Source organism: Castor canadensis, chromosome 11 (genome assembly GCF_047511655.1).
Source record: "Castor canadensis chromosome 11, mCasCan1.hap1v2, whole genome shotgun sequence".
Classification (NCBI taxonomy): domain Eukaryota; kingdom Metazoa; phylum Chordata; class Mammalia; order Rodentia; family Castoridae; genus Castor; species Castor canadensis.
The window spans coordinates 101,091,682-101,110,502 of NC_133396.1; the positions used below are offsets into that span (position 1 = coordinate 101,091,682).

Genomic DNA, 18,821 nt, shown 5'->3' on the forward strand with positions numbered 1-18,821 from the left:
GCCATATTTGAGACTCAGAGCATCTGCATGACATCCACAGATATGTAGTGTCTAAGTGAAATGAGACAGGCAGCATGGCACCGGGGACTTGGGCTTTATGCTTTATGTGTGGGTTTTTTTTTTTGGCAGTACTGGGATTTGAATTGAGGACTTAATGCTTGCTAGACATGGGCTCTACCACTTGAGCCACGCTCCCAGCTCTCTACTATTTCCTTAGACAAATTATGCTCCTAAACTCCAATGCCTATTTTATAGGATTCTTCTGAGAAGAAGAAAGTCTATAGGGACTAGTGCAGGTGTGTGCTTAAAAAATAGGAACTTTTAGTCCAGGATCTTCCTCTGACCTGTTCTAGACAATAAGCTCCATAACATTTTTATAATATTCACCCAATACCCATACTATTTACTAGCCATTTATTAAATGGGAACATATTTTTTGAATACCTGGATTATATTCTATTCTGCAGTCTTCTCTAGGAATACTTCCTGGATTTGTCTGTGGAGAATGAAAACTCTAACTTCAGGCCTCATTTTTCCATACTTACAAGTCTTCTAAGTCTACCAGCAATACATTTATACCAGCTTCATGAAAACTATGGTCTTGGCTAGGTGTGATAGTACATCTATAATCCTAGTACTCAAGAGAATCAGTAGTTTGAGGCCAGCCTAGGCTACATAGTGAAACCCTGTCTCCAAACAAACTATAATGTCTGTTTTTTGGGGACTTGTCCAACAGTTTGGTTCTCCCTGTCTCCAACTCCTTTATGCTTACCCCCACTTAGGCCTATCCTGAAGTGTGTGGCAGTCCTTCCCATAAAGAACTCCAGTGGGCCCAATTTGGGGGAATCCCTACTGTACAAAAGTCAACACATCCTCTTCGTTCCCATGGCTACCAGATGAGTCCAGGTTCTCCCGACTTCAATCTATTATAACAATTTCTGATTATGAGTTGGGCTCCTTGCTTCTGGCATCTCCATCATCTCCCCTCCCCATGTCCAGTCCTGTTCTTCACAACCAGATGAAATTTTTCCTTTCTTCACCAGCTCATAGGATTAAGTTCAAACACCTCTATAATCCAGCCCCAGTAAATTTACCCATAATCTCATGATCACAACTTGAGTTTCTCCTTTTGTCTCTCTGGTCTCTGTGTTCCAGTATGATACACATTTTACCAGTGCTTTCAATGTTGCCACTGACAGAAATCTCCCCTTCCCAACTCCTTTGCCTCTAGTCCAATTCTATTATTCAATTGAAGGCCTAGAAAAACTCACTTCCTTTATGAAATCACCAAGCTCTGATCTCTCTTCTGAGTCCATTCTATTTTTTTCATTTGTTCCTTCTTTTTAACAACTATTAAGGGCAACTTTTTATGTTCTGGGCCCTGTGGAAATAAAGAGGAAGTCTAGGTTTCTGCCCTCAAGAAGCTCACTGCTTAGTGGGGAATGCAGACATGAAAATGAACATATGTAACAAAATTTGTTGAGTACTAAAATGGAGGTGTACTTAGAGAATGCAATGGGAACCCAGAAGAAGGGACTGCAGGAGGGGCAAAGTCTGGAAAGGCCTCATTGAGGAAGAATAATTGGGACTCCTTCTTGATGTTCAAATAAGAGCTGCATAGAGGGTGCTATCAAGCAGCATATAATTACTTAATTACATATTGCTTTGTATTTTTCTTCAATTGTTTACTGTGCTTATCTTAACTTCTCAGTGAGGCTAATCAGCTCAAGAGTAGGAACAGGCCTTGCACTCTCTGTTCTCCCAGAGCCCAACAGCAGCACTGGACAAATACCATGTATTCAGAAAAGGCTTGTTGACTTAAAGCCGATAAATAATCCAGAGGGAGCCTGAAGATCTTCTATCACAATCTCCTAACTCATTCCTAACAAAGCACCCACACTTAAATCTGTGGCTACCTCCCCTGCCATAGGGGTGAGACTTCATCAACAAACACTTGCTCATTCTGCCCTAGATCTCTTTATTAATGCATTTGACCCAAATACATTAACGAGATGGCTGAGATACAGCCCCACAGTTGCCTCCATTCCTCCTGTCCAGACGGACAGTCAGAGGATACAGGCTTTGAGAGTCGGGGAAGAGTGCATAGGTGGAAAGAACAGAAGAGAGATGGGGGCCCACATATATGGCAAGAGGAAAAGCCACAAGAAAGAGTATGAGGACTGATGAGAGAAACAAATAATAGATACAGGAGTCAAATAAGAAACAGGAGTCAGATGAGAAAGCTGGGCTCTGTTAGGGGAAAATAGCTCTCCTCTTCATCAGTTGAGGGGAAATCAGGGTCTCAGTACCCAATATATAGACCCCAATGACCCTATGGTAAAGAATAACCTTGTATCCCTGGAGGAGCTCAGGGAAGGACAGGGAAGATAGGAGGATATAAGAAGAGAGCAGGTGGGGCTGGGAGGTGGTTGTCATAGCAACTAGTCATCATCATCATCGTCATCATCATCGTCATCATCTTCTGTGTTGATCTCACCCTCCAGCACATCCTCCAGCCAGTCCTCTAGCTCCTCAGCAGACGGCAGGTCCTCCTCATTGTCCATCTCCATCCATACGCTATCCGCCTAGGAGATGGCACAGGTAGGAGATGGAAGCTAAGCTCTATCCAGGTCTTTGGACCTATCCTTCCACTCACTGGACTCTGTACATCCTTCCTTACGTATTTTTTATTTTTTTTGGGTGGGGGAGACTGGGATTTGAACTCAGGGCTTTATGCTTGCCACCTTGAGCCACACCTCCAGTGCATTTTGCTATGGTTATTTTGGAGATGGGGTCTCTCAAACTATTTGCCTGGACTGGCCTCGAACCATGACCCTCCCTATCTCAGCCTCTCAAGTAGCTTGGATTACAGACGTGAGTCACAGGTGCCTAGCTCATCCTTTCCTCTTTCCAGGGAAATTATCTTGGGAAGGTCAGATTAGAATAGTGATATAAAGGAGTGGAAAGAAAAGTTGGATTGGCAAAAGACCTCCCCTTCAACCTGTCTCCCATACTCTTGCTATACCGAGCTTCTGAAAGCAGACCTATCATGTTCTTGGTGCAAAACCACTCATAGCTCTTCATGGCTAATAGAATAAAGTCAGCAACTCCTCATAACCTACTTTTCCAGTACCAGTTTTAGTGGTCTCTAGATTCTGAAATCATAAAAAAAAATTATGCCTATTCCCAAACATGATATTCATTTTTCTGCTTTTGACCATTGAAAATATATATATAAAATGAGATTTTATTGAAATAGAAAAGTATAAAGTGAAACTAGAAGCCCCCAAACCTGGGGGTTCCTAAGAGAGGGTGCCCTGCTTTTGACTTTTGATCTTGCTTTTTCCTCATTTTGGAAATTATTCCCCTTCAGCACCACTTATTGAAATCCTATACATTATATAACCTCCATTTTATGCCACTTTCTCTTAAACTCTCCTCTAATTTTCTCAAGCAGAAATCATTGGTTTCTGTGCCTTCCTTGCATATTATTGGTACCTTTATTAGAAAGTTGATCAAATCCAGCCTTATAGTGAAATACTTGCCTGCCCCATTAGACAGAGAATTCTATGAAAAGTAAAGACTGTGGATTTCTCAATTCAACCCCACAGTTTTAGAGCAACTAGTATGTGTGCATGAAAAGACTTCTGACCTCAGTTTACTGGAAGAGATAGAATACATAAACAGCCCTGGAAGTCATGTTCTCAAAGCCAGGTAAGTTCCAAGAGTGCCAGGTAAGTTCCAAGAGAGGGAATGGTTCCAGTGAAAGACTTCATGGAGGAGAAAGGATTTGAAATGGGCTTTGAAGGATAAGCACCTGATTCCAATGGATGAGGATGGGGGCATGTTCAAACCATGCTTCCCCCACCCCCCATCAGCCATTAGATTGGAGATGCCTGCTTTTTCTGGGAAGCACTCACTTCCTAGTTAGCAGAATTTGGAAGGAGAGCTATGCTGAGAAGCAGAGTTGGTGCCCAATCAGGGATGAGGAGAGGAAACTCACATCAGTAACATTGACGACTCCTATTTGTGGGGCTGATAAGTCAATGTCAAATGTCTTTTCCCAGTATGGGACCAGCTGTAGAGAGATCCAAATATGGCAAGTTAATTGAGTCTAGGAGTACCCAAGTCCGCGAGGGTTAGCCCACAGTTAGAGGGGTAGCATGAACTGACAGTGGATGGGGGACAGGTCCAGCAGTAGGACCAAAAGGCAGTGGGAAGTGCTAATCTGTGAAAGAGTAGAAATCTCAAATACAAAGTATAGGGAGGGTCAGCTGGGCACAGCCACCCCTTCTTTCTGAGGGAAAAAAAACCCCTTTCTTGTCTTGGATCTGCTACTGATTGACCTTGTGACTTTGGGCAAATCACTTTTCTCTGCCCCTCATATCTCTAAAATAAGTAATAACCAGTGTTCCTCATATTTCTTTTTGCTTATTCAGTTATTCATGCAACAACAAGAGCTAGGTGTTGGGGATTCAGCAGAGAACAAAATCATCCCCTGAGACATGCAATCTGCTGATTCTATGATTGAGTGTGTACACTCAGGTACAGGATTATTGTGCCCAACTGCTCACCAGAGTGCTGCTTTTCTCTAGGCATCAGCCCTGGCCCATGAGTTACCTGGGAATCGTGTGTTAGATATGAAAGTCACTTCCCATCCTCTTTTCCCCTTGCTCAGGATGCCTTCTGTGCCTACAGTGCCCTTGAGCATGCAACAGGCATAACCTCCCAAGGTCCCCCACTTGGAAATGGAGAGAGGGATTCTGAAACAAAACCCTTGCTCAGAAGATGCCATGGTCCAAGGCCCCAAGTTAGGATAACAGCACCTGAGCGGGCTTCTTACCAGGGGAAAGTCATCAGGGTCAATCCAGATGATGCTAAGATCAGGGTTTTCAGTGTTATCTTGTGCCACAGCCTTGAGAGTCTCTAAGAATTCGTAGCCATCTTGGAGAGAACAGAAGCGAGAAGTGTGAGGTGGAGTAGAGAGGAAAGGGACAAAGGAAACAGGAGTTTAGATCTATTTCCTTGCTTCCCACAACTCCACAGGTCTAGCCCAAGGCTGGACCTCCGGGAATGTCTCTTGTATGAAGCCTATGTTGTATGCTCCAACAGTCACACCCGCCACCCCCTGCCTTCCTGCAGGCCAATCCAGAATTCCTCCCTCACCAGGATCAGCTTCCTCTGCAAAGGCCACAATGTGTATTCCATCCATATCGTCCTCCTGTTGGGGGTGAGACAGAGAGCAGGGTGGAGAGCTTACTGTACTCCCTGAGGCTGGAGAGCCCACATTGACCTTAGATGTTCCTTGACTGTGGATCATGTGGAAAGCCAGCTTCTGAACCAGGTATATTCTTATGGTGCAAGTGACACTGTCCCTTTTAGCTCCAGAACCCCCATGCCTCCTCTGGTAATCCCTTCACCCCAAAGCTTGGGGCTTCTGCCCTTATCACCTTCATCCACTTAATGTCTGTCTTCCTATTCCCCACATGTTCTTCAGAACGGAAGACTTCCCCCTTTGCTGGTGCACTGCTCTTTCTACAGGTGGACTCTCATGAGAAGCAGCTGGGAGGGCTGTTTCTAGTACTCAAGTCTTCAGTCACCCCTGGTCCCTGAAAGCCTAGCCCTGGCCAGGGGCACTCACCCAGGTCTCATACATACTCTCAGGCTTCAGTTTCCTCAGGGTTGACCTAAAAGAGACAGGGGTTATCTATTCAGTGAGTGAGAAGGACACCTCCCTCTAGAGGGTCCCCGTAGCAGAGGCGGACTCTGGGTCATACCCAGTGCATACACAGCTTGTAGCCCAGAACAAAGCCATCTGGCAAAGCCTTAAGCCCTGGGCACCAGGCCCAGATCATTGCATGGTTGCAAAACAAGGGGGAGGGGGAAGGCAAAGGGACAAGAGAACTTTGAGAGAAAGGTAAGAATTGGACACTGGGTATTCACTCATTCATATATTTATTAATTTACTTCTTCAATAAAATTGAAGGCCTGGGCTGGGAATGTAGTTCAGTGGTACAGTGCTTGCCTAACATACACAAGGTCCTGGGTTCAATCTCCAGCACTGCATAGGTAGGTAGGGAGGGAGATAGGCAGATGGATCGATAGATAGATAGATAGATAGATAGATAGATAGATAGATAGAAGGCCTGCTGTATTCTAAGCAATGAGCTAGGTACTGAGTAGAGTTGAATCAGGCAAACACGTTTCTGCCTTGATGAAGGGGCCATAATCTAGTGGGAGACAGTAAACAGTATTTATACTGATGAGTGGGAATTTCCAGTTGTGCGTACGTGACGGAAGAGAATTATGTGTGAATATAGGGCAGGGTTTCTCAACTTCAGCATTACTGACATTTGGGGCTGGAAAGCTCTCTGGAGTGGGGGTGGCTGTCCTGTGCACTGTAGGGTGTTTAGCATTATCCCTGGCCTCTAGCCACTAAATACCAGCAGCACCACCCACAACCAAAAATGTATTCAGACATTGCCGAATTTCCCGAGGAGCCACTTCCTCCACTTCTGTTGAGAACTACTGGAGTAATGTATGAGAAAGAATATGGGACAGATTGGGGTTAAAAACTCAGTTCTGATGCTTACTCCCTGTGGAAGCTCTTTCACCAAGGTTGTTTAAAAGGATTAAATACAACAATAGAAATAAAAGGTACTTTACATTCCTGGCCAGACCACAGGCACTCAGTTCTCATTTGTTGATAGAGATTATTTAAGTCACAATCAACATCACAATTCATTTGTGATGAATTTGCAGAGGACCTTCTCTGTGTAAGGCTCAGGGCTAGGTATTGGGATACAAAATATTGTGCAAAACTACTAGCATATCAGTGAGCACTGTTGTTTGGAAGTATATTCGGTGGAGACCAGCATCCTGATTAGTGGAGGTTCCCCAGCCCGTCTCAAAGACCAGTGTTCTTTCTAGCCCTAGAGGAGTTCAGAGGAGCACCCAGATCCCCACCTTCTGTGCTCCTCCACGAAGCTGACAATCTCCTCTTCACTGTTGGGTTTGTCTGGGATTGTCACGGGCTCTTCCATGAAGGCCTCATAGAAATCGATCTCATTCAACTTCAGAGTCAGCTTCTTTGCCACCTGTGGGGGTAGGGACAGGAGGGGAGTAGGGACAGGAGGGGAGTAGGGTCACAATGAGAAGCAGTTTTGTGGGGAAACAAACATTAGAAAGGAAGTCAGAGAACTCGGCTCCTTGTTGCTGCCACTGTGACACTAAATGAGTGTCTCGACTTTTCTGGGCTTCATTTAAAATGAGAGGGGTGGGTTGAGATAAGAGAAATCCCTTTTCTCTCCAGCACTAAAATCTATAGGGGCAGGAGGCGCTGGCTTTGCGGTGGAGAGTGCCAGCACGTAGGATGGGACCAGGTCCCCATCAATTCTGGGAGAGGAGGCCAGAGGGCAGCTTAGAGGAGCAAACGGAGACCCAATATGGCCACAGGGAGCAGAACCTTGCTGTCGAAGGTGGCGAAGAAGGGGATATAGGGATGAAACTCTTCGGCTGCATCCTCGTAGGCTTTGTAATCTGGTGGGGAGGGGGAGATAAAGTCAGCTTCTGGGGGAATCAGGATCTGCCAGTAAATCATCCCTGTTGGTGTCTCCCCAGTTCTTCTTTGGTTCATTCTGAGACCCACCCCTTCTAATCTATGAGAACGGGTAAAATATAGTAGGACTGTACTGGGGGAGGTGGAATGCTGGAGGTGCTTGTCTGGGAACCCCCCACCAGAGTGCAGGGAGATTAGAGCAGATGGCAAAACTGACCATGCAGGAGGAATAAGAGGGGTAGGGAGCTAGGAGGCAGGGATGCTGAGACTGTGGAGAAAGTAGGAAGGTAGGACAGGTGAGATGGGGGTCCAGGCAGGGGAACGGAAGAAGCTGAGGGTTACCCACGCTCTGAATCTTTGTTCTTGAAGTAGCCAATGAGTTTGATTTCATCCTCAATGTTCTCAAATGCCTGCAGCTCTCGTTCACCCTCAATTAATTCTACAGGGTCCTCTAGGACCTGGAAGAGCAGGAGGGACATTGAAGGAAAGTATTTCTGTCTTCATTAGTAGAACCTGGAGTGGGATTTAGGAAGGAGGCAGGAAACTAAAATACGAACTAAATGCTGAGAGAGAGAGAGAGAGAGAGAGAGAGAGAGAGAGCGCGCGAGAGAGAGTGTGTGTGTGTATGGTGTGACCAGTATGTTGTGTACTGTGTGCGTTTTGTATCTGGTATGTCAAGTGTATGTGATCTGTGTTGTATGGCTGGTGTGTGGTTGTATTCATGTGTGTTGTATATATGTATATATGCGTGTGGTTGTTCATTATCTGTGTTGTGTACCTGGTGTGTGTTGTATGCATGTATGTTGTATGCATGTGTGTTGTGTGATATGTGTGGTGTGTGTGTTGTATGTGATGTGCTGTGTGTGTGGTATGGTACATGTATGTGTTATGTGTACTGTGTATTCTGTGGTATATATGTGTGTTGTGGGTGTCAGTGTAGTGTGTGTGGGTGGGTGGGTATGGGGTTGGGATTAGTAGGGACCAAGAGGCAGCACAGTCTTAAAGCTGTCAGGCCCAGAAGAATCCTCACATCAAGCAGAAACTCCACCAGGGTGTCTGCAGAAAACTCGCCATCATACTCAATGACTTCATCTCCCTTGAACACATAAATGCTGTCCTCTTCAGTTAGTCCTAGGGAATGAGTTGGAGATGAACCATGACCCCAAACTTCCCAAGAATCCAAATCCTGGGTCACACAGCCCACTGGATAATCCCACTGGATCCATCCTCCACTTCTCCCTCTCCCTACTCCACCCACCTCCACACCCGGGTGCTCACCCCCCAGATTTAGCCCAGGAGCTAGCCTGGAAGCAGAGACCTCTAGGGAGAAGTGGGAAGTAGGAGGGAGGGGGATCAGATGAAGTGTGAGGGGAGGAAACAGGGAGGTACATATTCTGGCAATATTGCTCCCTGCCAGCCCTATCTAGAGATAACATTCCTGCCATCTTCCCTGAAGTAGCTAGTGGTTGATTCTCTGCCCCTTAACTCGCTGTTGCTGACCAGATGACTTCATTATTACTAAGCACCCCTCCCCCACCCACACCCGCAGTCTGGCCTCCAGTCTGTGCTGCCCCCTGGTGGTCACGTGCTGTAACACCCAGCTGTGGCTGAGGAGGGGGAGGGGTTGGAAGAGGCGTTTGCCCTGGCCTCTCCAGCCTTGCCTATATTCCCTCATTCCCTAACCATGTCTCCTAGGCGAATATAAAGAAGGCCACCCCCACCACCTGCTGGAATTCGAGTATTAGTCTATAAGGACTTCCAGCCATCACCCTCCCAATCTCAGTATTTTCATTTCCCCCTTTCAGAATGGACATGGTGGAAGACTTTCCAAACCCCTCAGATCCCCAAGCCCTTCCCTTAAGCCTCCCCAGTCTCACATGTCTTTCCCCTTGCTACTCCTCCCTCCCCTCCCTTACCTAGTTTCTTGGCCACAGCTGCATCCTTCTCAGAGTCCACCAGCCCAAAGCCAACACCCTTGTCTTCTAGGACTTGGGCTGCTAACTGGAGGAAGGGGTTAGGGTTAAAATTAGCCCCTAGGATTCTTATTAAACCCTATTCCCCATCTCATGCTTTCATTTTGGGTCAGCTGATGTGTAGGACGCCTGAGAGTTGACTTTGACTTGATGCTAAGATTCAGAATATTCCCAAATTCCCTACAACTTTTAAAAAGTTCCTTAATACTTATTGCTCATTTGCAACATGCTTGTTATGTTGAACTTCAAGGCACTAGGTTTTATACCTTCCAGTTCTTGGGGGATATTGAAGAGTCTGAATTCAGAGTGACTGAAGATTCCTTTCCCCGTGAAGGGTCAGGCCTTGCCCTTCATTCTGATCAAAGGCCCAGCTCAGTGTAGTGTTAAAATTCCTGGGATGCGCCAATGACTCCCAACACAAGAATTGTGGAGGGTGGGTGTGGAGGTGGAGGGTCTCATCATGATGCTGAGGAGTGGGAAAGGCCAGGGAGCTGAGAATAGAGCTCACCATGTGTCACCCATGGAGGGAGAGAGACTGGCAGAGACTAAACAGCTTTAGACATCTAGGTCTCCCTTCCCCATTTCACACTCTACCTCAGCCAGTGCTTAGGCAGGGGACAATCACATGGGAGGTCCCTGCCCCCACAAGCCTCCCAGCACAGCACTCAAACCCTGATTCCCTCTGCTGTGGGCACAGCTTGCAGCTTTACCCCACCCAACACTCAGACGCTGTGATTCTTAAGGGAAGGGAGGTGGGTGGCAGGTGGATGGATGGCGAGGCTACTGAACAGTCAGGATAAAAATACTTGGCTCATTAATCAGATGGCAGTTTCCAGCACCCAGCAGAAGTGAGAGCCTCTGGTCCTGATATCTCACCCTGAAATGCTTCAAGCTCTGGACAAGCTGGGGCCTCACTATACCACCAGGCCAGAGAAGGGGCCCAATAATCTTGGACAAGGAAGTTCCTCCCAGCCCTGACAGGGGTGTGTGCGGTCATATCTTTCAATCTGAGGCTTTTTATTTCTTTCTCTTTTTGAAAGAAATAACTCTCTCTGCTTTGAGCCTGAAGTAAGACTGAGGGTGAGAAGTCTCTTTCCACAAAGAGAAGATGGGGAAAGACATTCTGAAGTCTCCTTCAACCATAAGAATTTTCTAATTAAGGCGATGGCTTGATCCAATGGAGACAGATGGGGAATTGGGGAGGGGAGAGGAAAAGAGATGGGACTTGGAGACCAATGGGAGACGTTTAAGCATATAGCCATTGAGTAAGCTATGGGCAAACAAGATATCAGTAACATTTACATCTCTGCTCTATTTGGATCCCTTTGGGGTGCAGTCTTAAGTGTGTGGAGAGGGGCACGTCTGACTAGGAGACTGGGGGGTTGGGGGGATGCATTGCACTTAGTTCTCCTTTTGCCTCTCAAGTGCCTCCCTTGCCAAACCTAGTACCACCATCTCCTGGAGGGCAATCCCCCTGCAGCACCCCTTCTAAATTACCCAACTATGGTAGGATTTTGCATTCCTGAGTGAGTTTCTCATTTGGCTAAGGCCACATGCCAACTGCACCCCGTTGGTCAAGACAGAGGTCCTGCCATGCTAGCCTCAGGCCCAGATCCCACGCTCAGAGATTTACGTGGGACTGTGTGATAGGGGTCGTAGAGAGGTCTGGATATGCTCTAAAGACCTGCAAGTCCCCGACTTACCTCCAGGATCAGTTCCTCCATCTCAAATTGTCTTTGTGAGGCCTTGTCGTCCTCAGGGGGTTCATGGTAGAGGAGGGCCAGCACCTCATACTTCTTGAACACATTCTTGTAGTTCTTTGCATTGACATTGATCACACGGTCCACACCATCGTACTGAGGGAAGTCCAGCCCTTCTTCCCCCTGGACCCCTGATTTGGGTATCCCTAGCACCAGCAGTAACAGCAGTGCCAGCCGCAGCCTGGGCACTACTCTGGCCCCCATCCTGTCTGTAGCACTCATGGAGGTAGTGGGATCTGGCTCTGCTCTCCTGGTCCAGAGGAGGTTAGCTGGGTTAGGGAGGGTCCCCTGGGTACCGGATCCTGAGTTAGGGGCTCCAGGTGGGGGTGGGGTGGGAGTGGCCCACAGCAGTGGACAGAGGACACTGCTAGGTCCTGGAGAAACTGCCGACAGAGCCAAGAGAAAAGGGTCAAGAGAAGGAATAGAAGCAGGGGGCGGGGAGGGAACCCAAGCTGCCCCCCTGAAATTGGCACCCCTCACTCTCCACCTGGTCCTGTCTAAATATGTCTCTGTGGTTGGCAGGGGAGACAGATAACCTTCTGAGGCCAGGACAGCTCCATGAGGGCTGGAATCCTCCTACCTCCTACACCTCTCCCCCAGGCTCCCAGTGGCTCCTTCCCTCCCCCTCCCCCAATGTCCAGGGCTCCTCAGCCCCTGTCCCCAAACAGGACTAAGAGCTCATCGCCATATTAAGAAAGGAAAAGGGAGAGAGACTGGATCTAAAAATAAGACCAGATGAGTCGGAGGTAAGTGAAGCTGGAGCTGGGGAGGGAGGTGCAGGGTAACTAGGGATCACTGAGGGGGGCAAGAGTAACCAGAGAGAAGAAAATGCAGGTGGAGGGAAGGCAGTGTTCCTGGTCAGAGGCTAAATTGCTAATATAGGACAAAAGGGGCACAAAACGTGCTATTGTCTCTGCATCCTAAAATCTGGGAATCTTTTATAGGTAAAGTCTGTTTCTTTGATCCAGTGGAAGAGAGGGGGGCAATAAAAGTACAGCCCAGGCTTCAGGAAAGAACCCCCCTGCAGTTCCCTTTAAAGAACTGGGACCAAGGATGAGATCATTCTCTGAATAAAAGATGGAGCTGAGTCCAAGACCGGCGACTTGGCTCAGCTCCAGCCAGTTTCCTTTGCTTCACTCAACAGTCCTAACTCGGGAATGCAGGGGAAGAACAGGGCTGGCCCAGATCCCATCCTGTAGGGATGTGGATTTGGGATTTCTCTGTCCATAAGGCCTACTACAAGGAGGGGGAATGACACTTGGCTGCTACCTCCTGCATGCACTCTCTGCCCTGATCCTATGGGACATGGTTTTCTAGGGCACAGTGGGAAAGGAGGATTCCCCAGGTTGCATGATTCCAAAGACAGCTAATAGCTACTATTTGTTTCTATGCCTTTGACAAGACAAAGAGGACCAGGTATAAACACTGGGGGAAAAAATAACAAGAGGGAAACATATGCCCTGCCCTGAGGACATTGATTAATTCTGTGCACCTGAGACCCAAAGTGGAGCTGGGTGGTAAGAACTGAAGCTTCTAGATCCCAGTGGATAAGTTTAGCTCTGGGTGCCTAGGAAGAAACCTTTCTATGGCTCTCCAAGGGTCTTACTATGAAAGGCAAACTGAGACCTGAGGAGGATCATAGACTAGATCAAAGTCAGACACCTCTACCTCTACCCTAGGGTATCTCTCATTCTGGAAGGATAGTGTTTATTTTGCTTCCAGGCAGGGGAATGGAATTATGTTAGCAAAATAACTTTTCCAAGCTCCCATGGGGCGGACCTTACACAGCTAAGTAAGGAAAGCCACAGAAAATCTCAGGAGCATGGCAGGAGAGGATCCAAGAGGGACAGCTGTCACTGTAGCAGGAGAGGCCAGAGCTCGCTCAAGCATGGCACGTTAGAGCTGAAGAGGTCTCAGAATCCTGTCTCCTGCTCTCCCAGGAGAGAGACTGACGTGTCACAGACCATAACCAGAGCCAAGACAGCCGGGAGTGATGGACAGGCTCACCCAGAAGTGACCCAGATGACCACCAGCTCCAATTCCTCACTTGTGCAGCATTCTGGGGAGACAGAAACATTTGGATGGACATTGGAGCGTTAGCCTTGTTCCATTATGATTTGGACCTTTTGTAACTCTAAGGGCGTGAGATAGGGCTCTGTGGTGACCTTGGCCCCTTCTGCAGCCACCATTCCCCCGGTGGCCCTTTCTGGCTCCAGTTCCACCCTTACTCTTTCCAGCTCCCACACCCCTCTCCTCCCACCCAGTCCTTCCTTCTCTGATGCTTTGTTCTCTACTCAGTCTCCTTCCTTCTAGGCCCCTGTCTTCAGGCCCTTGGACTTAACATGCCTCAGCCACTGGTATCAAATGACCCTGAGTTGGGGCGTCAGTATTTTTAACCCACCAGACACCCAAAGCTGCCTCTACTGAAACCTGAGGAGCTGGCCCCTCCGCCTCCCCCTCCCCACCTCACTTACATACCTCCTGGCCCCTCCCTCCATCTTCCAGGGTCTGGTTCAGCAGTGTCAGCAGCCGGGGAGTACCCCAGACTTATATGGCCCTGTCCCTAGGAGACCTTGTGTTGGAAGAAGGAGGGGAACCAGAAGGAGACATACCTCATCTTTCAGACCCATCTACTGTTCTTCCTCCACCACTATCCTGTGTTTTGCTTTTGTTTTGTTTTTATTTGTGCTTTAGTCCAGCCCTCACTGTAAGACTAGTATGTAAAGTGGTTAAGGGCACACGTTTTGGAATCAGACATTGGTTTCCTCTTTATGAAACAGGGTGAAGAGGTAGGAATATATTGGTGTGAATTAATTGATGGTGTGTGTACAGTCCTTGTCTCAGTGCCAGGCATAGTATGAAGTCACTTAATATATCCATTTTGTTTCTGGGAACAGCTGATTGGGCTGAGCATGTGGCTCCAATGGTAGAGCTCTTGCCTAGCAAGTGGGAGGCCCTGAGTTCAAACCCAGTACTGGCCACAAAAAGAGAGAAAATTTATAGTTGACAAATTTCCCCCAGTTTTCCTTACATTTATTTTTCTGTGTACTTTTGGGAAGACTCAACTCTCTACTCTGAAAGATGCCCAAGAATGAACTTAGCTACAGGGCAAAGTGGAAGGAGAGGAAGGAGGGAGAGGAAGGGAAAGGAAGAACCTTGGAGAGGAGGATGGACAGGAAAGGGGCTCCCAGGGCCTTCTCACTCATCAGAAACCAGACCAGCAAAGGGCCTGGCTTCAGGGTTGGAGGTATAGCTCAGTGGTAGAGCATTTAGCTACCAGAGAAAACAGGCTGAGGGTTGGGATGGGATTGAGATGCCCTGATGACAGAATGGGATGGCAGGGGCCACCACTCTGAATCAGAGGAGGGTCACTCCCACACCATGCTACTGTTTTCAAGTCATGGAACTTCTCTGAACCTCAGATTATTCACTGTGGCACAAAGTCTCTTCTAGAACCACAACTCATGGCCAGTAATCTGAATGAACTGAGCCATGGGGCCAAGTGGAGGGGCTCACTGAGAAAAAAGCAAGTTAGTGGGTGGGGGGAGAAGAGGAAGGAAATCCAAGGTGGAGTCTCAGATGGGTGCTGTGGCCTTCTCTATAGGATGTAGCTCAGCTGCTTGCTCCTCTCTCACCCCACCTTCCATTCTCTTATCCCAGTTGGACTTTTGGGGCAGTCATTTGTTCTTTTCCAGGATATCAGAGAGTGACTTTAAGATAGGGGATAACCCTCAAGGGGCAAGGATACTTGACTCGAATCCCCAACCAGCCTCTTCTCAGGTTCCTGAAGGACTTTCCTTGCCTGGTTACTATGAAAATGTAAGCTTCATTCATAGCAATCTCCCACTCCCCAAAAATCAGATGTGACACGTCCAACCAGGTGAGGGCTGTTCCAAACATTTACTCTCTAGACTGGCTGCTGGATTCTACAGGACTGTGCCCCTCCCCATTGGGCTCCAGCCAGATGCAAGCTGGGTTTCCCCTCACCCCACCCCATCTCCTACTCATGATGCCCTTGGTCCAATCCCAAGATTGCCTGTCTCTCTCATCCAGGGTAATTCTTAATAGTCTCTGCCCCAGTTCAGATCTCTCTCAGATGTTATGTTAAACTCATAATCCTGGCTCCTGTGACACCATGTCACGTGACGCTGGTCTTCTGGTGGGTTTAGTAGTATGTCTCCTCTTCCAGCCAGCCTATGGAGAAGAAAAGACCAGAGTAGACTGGGAGAAGGTGGCAGGAGAGACATCCAGGGGAGTTCAGCAAAAGGACCAACGAGGAGAAGGTGGGAGGCCTGCCATGCAGACCATGGCCCTAAACATTGGAAGGAACAGGGTGTTGTAGTCAAGGAGTTGGGTTTGGTTCCAGGCAAAGGAAAGGGCAGACAGTGAGGTGGGGGAATGCTAGTGAGTCTGGAGGAAGCAGGCCCGATGGGAAAGGTCATTAGGGACTAGTGACCACTCTGTCAGAGGAGGGCCCAGGGCAGCCTCACCGCCAGGCCGTTTACGGATGATAAGTTTTCTGATTTCGTCATAGATGAAGATAAGAAGGCTGTAGGGAATGGCACAGAACCACCAGTTTATCCTGTAAAGAGCAAAAGTTGGTCAGTGTGGCTGAGGGATACCAGGGACCAGAGAAGGGCAGGCACAGAGAACAGTGCACAGGAATTATGTGTTTCTTTTATTGTGTTCATGTGTTCCTGAGATGGTGCCAGGTGCTGGAAAGAGTGAGGTGAGTTGATTCTAGCTTTGAGGAGGTCAGGGCCTGAGGGGTGTGGGATTGGGGGTGGAGAGGAGAAGCACAAGACAGAAATATAAGAAGCCACGGTAACATGATAAATGTCACGTTTAGTTACATGCAGTGTTCAGAGAGATTGTCTTCTGAGTTTTGCGGAGTTGCTGGGAGAAAGCGCCGTGCTTTCTGCATACTCTAGGCCCTTCCCTTACAGAGGGAGGCTTGTCAGAACAGGATGAGTCTGATATGGTCTCTAGACACCTAGTGTGGGGAGAGTCTACTGGGGGTGGGGGGATGGACAATGTTTATTTTCTTGACCATTTTCTATAATTAGAGACAAGGAAGATGGACTCGGGGAGGGGTTGAATCAGGACCATAGTTGTTCCCTTGGGTAACAGAGAGATGGCTAAAACCAACAGCATTATTCAATGGAAATACAATGCAAGCCACATGTGAGATAAACTTTTCTAAGAGCCCCATTAAAATAAGTAAAAAGAAACAGATGAAATTAATTAAAAAAATTTCAATCCAGTCTGACCCAAATATTATCATTTCAATATGTATGTAATTAATATAAACTTTATTTATTTATTTATTTAGCCATGGGCCCAGGATGGCCTTGAACTTGAACCCTTCTACCTCAGCTTCCCAACTACTGAGGTTAAAGACATGTGCCACCAGGCCTGGCTCAACATAAACAGTAAGATAGTTTATATTCTTCTTTTCATCCTAAGTCTTGGAAATCCAGTGAGTATCTTACAATGATAGTGCATCTCAACTCAGATACTAAATTTTCAGTGATTAAAGGGAAATATGGTCCCACCAAATGAATAACATTGTATTTATTTATTTATTTCTACTTCTGTTTTTTGAGACAGGATCTTGCTATATTGTTCAGGGTAGCCTTGAACTCATCATCCTCCTGCCTTAGCTTTCCAAGTAGCTGGGATTTCAGGTATGTGCCACTATGCCTGGCTAAAGTTGTATTTAATAGGCAAATATTTAATGCTGCTTTCTTTTTTCTTTTTTTTATTTTGCGATACTGGGGTTTGAACTCAGAGTCTACACTTTAAGTCATTCCATATTTCAAGAGCTCAATAATCACATATGGATAGTGGTTACCACATTAGAAAGTGCAGGCTTAGGCCATGGTTCATTTTACACACACACACACACACGTATGTATATATATATATATAGAGAGAGAGAGAGAGAGAGAGTATTTGGGAGCACAGATAATGTTTGGCTGCATTTTTCATTACTTCTATGTTGACATTGATAGTCACAGGAGTAAAACAACTACAAAGCATCCATCACCGTGATCCAAGAATGCTCAGTGCTTTATATTCATCACTCTGCCAGATGTGTCTTTTTCAGTGCTGGTGATGGAGTCCACAGCCTCACACATGCTAGGCATGCTCTCCACCACTGAGCTACATTCCTAGCCCTGCCAGATGTGTATTATTGAGACTCTGCAGATAAAGCTAAGGCTCAGAATGGATTTACTTCTCTAAGGGCATAGAATAATGTGCAGTAGAGTTGAGGTCCAAACTCAGTATCTAAGTCTAGGCCCTTACTAAACATTAACTGAGCACTTACATTACATAAAACGTGTGTAACTGCAACGGATGGAAAGATGAGCAAGGCACGTGAGTGCATAGGAAACGAGTTGAAGAGTCATTAAAGGCTACTACTAGTGCAGGATGGGATAGTGGGGATTGGTGTAGAATGGCACTTTTTTCTGCTTTTTTTCTCTGTAAATTTTAAAATAAAAAAAAGTTCATAACTAGGTGTGGTGGTCCATGCCTGTAATCGCAGCTATGCATGAGGCAGAGACTGGGAGGATTATGGTTATAGGCCAACACTGGCAAAAAGTTAGTGATTCCTCATCTTAATTAGTAGGCTTAATTAATGGGTATGATGACAGGCATCTGTAATCTCAGCTACTTGAGAGGCTAGCCCAGCAAAAATTCAAGATCCTACTTGAAAAATAACTAAAGCAAAAAAGGGCTGGAGTCATGACTCAAGTGCTAAAGCATGTACCTGGTAAGTGCAAGGCCCTGAGTTCAATCCCCAGTACCACCAAAGAAACACAAACTCACAACCATATACTAATGTTAAAATAAAAGATAAGAAAAACCTGGGAGTTGAACAAGATAAGGTATCGGTCAGCAGGAATTTTAATATGTCCACTCACATATATGCATATTAAAACATGTTAACATAATATATAACAGAATTAGCTAAGCATAGATTAAGCTATTTTCATGGTTATTCAGCTCCAAGCAATATGTATCCTTATTCAGCTATACCACATGTTCTTATAAAAAAAGATTTCACTTGATTAAACACTGGCAAGTCTGCTAAGTTTGAATGGTTAGTGGCTTGTGATCACTTGGCACTGTCTGTAACATCTCTAAATAAAATCCCTTTCTGAGCACAAACGACTCTCTCCTTAATCACTGAGTATAGCCCACTTATCCTGGCAGCCCCTAGCTGGTGACTGTCCTGTTCAAACACACACTTCCTCTCACATGGCACCCCGTGCCTGGACAGCTGCATCCCTGCACCCCTCCTCTTACTCACTTCAGTGGGTACATTCGCAGAGCCACGTTTGTGCCTGGAGTGTAGGACAGTACAGCCGCCAGGAATGTCTCCTCCAGGATCCCGAAAATTAGGATCTTGTTTCTGGGAAGAAACATTTATGAGTATATGGAGACAAGGAGGAAAAGTTTGGGGAACATCGCCTGTCTGTGTGTGGATTTGGGAATGTGTTGGGCCCTTTGCTAGGCGCTCAC

The 18,821-nt window shown here is 46.8% G+C and overlaps 2 protein-coding genes across 8 annotated transcripts in view; both read right to left on the bottom strand.

The window, feature by feature from the left end:
• Positions 1-2,222: 2,222 nt before the first annotated feature.
• On the bottom strand, positions 2,223-11,702 carry Casq1 (calsequestrin 1). Its single transcript, XM_020169216.2, has 11 exons — positions 11,235-11,702; positions 9,475-9,559; positions 8,589-8,689; positions 7,905-8,016; positions 7,466-7,539; positions 6,967-7,097; positions 5,642-5,687; positions 5,167-5,221; positions 4,844-4,944; positions 4,004-4,078; positions 2,223-2,585 (listed from the first exon to the last, which is right to left on the bottom strand). The coding sequence occupies exons 1-11, from the start codon at positions 11,511-11,513 to the stop codon at positions 2,442-2,444; spliced, it is 1,203 nt and encodes a 400-aa protein (XP_020024805.1). The 5' UTR covers positions 11,514-11,702; the 3' UTR covers positions 2,223-2,441.
• Positions 11,703-12,084: 382 nt separating this feature from the next.
• The window catches only part of Atp1a2 (ATPase Na+/K+ transporting subunit alpha 2), a 71,951-nt gene continuing 65,214 nt past the window's right edge, over positions 12,085-18,821 (bottom strand). For 3 of the 7 annotated variants that reach the window (XM_074047705.1, XM_074047706.1, XM_074047707.1), the window contains 3 exons: positions 18,610-18,711; positions 15,782-15,873; positions 12,085-15,485 (listed from right to left, as the gene is read on the bottom strand). In XM_074047705.1, the coding sequence (XP_073903806.1) occupies positions 15,457-15,485; positions 15,782-15,873; positions 18,610-18,711 (223 nt within the window). In that variant the 3' untranslated portion in view covers positions 12,085-15,456. Of the gene's footprint in view, positions 15,486-15,781; positions 15,874-17,003; positions 18,712-18,821 lie in introns of those variants that run through there. The other 4 variants (XM_074047701.1, XM_074047702.1, XM_074047699.1 and 1 more) reach the window with 2 other exon arrangements.

What these genes read in the sequence shown, in the direction of transcription:
- Casq1 (XM_020169216.2), bottom strand. Translation starts at nt 11,513, where the DNA reads ATGAGTGCTACAGACAGGATGGGGGCCAGAGTAGTGCCCAGGCTGCGG. An exon ending in AGCTGTGGCCAAGAAACTAG is followed by an intron (nt 8,690 to 9,474) that starts GTAAGGGAGGGG and finishes CTCATTCCCTAG; the next exon opens with GACTAACTGAAGAGGACAGC. An exon ending in TGCAGAGGAAGCTGATCCTG is followed by an intron (nt 4,945 to 5,166) that starts GTGAGGGAGGAA and finishes GTTCTCTCCAAG; the next exon opens with ATGGCTACGAATTCTTAGAG.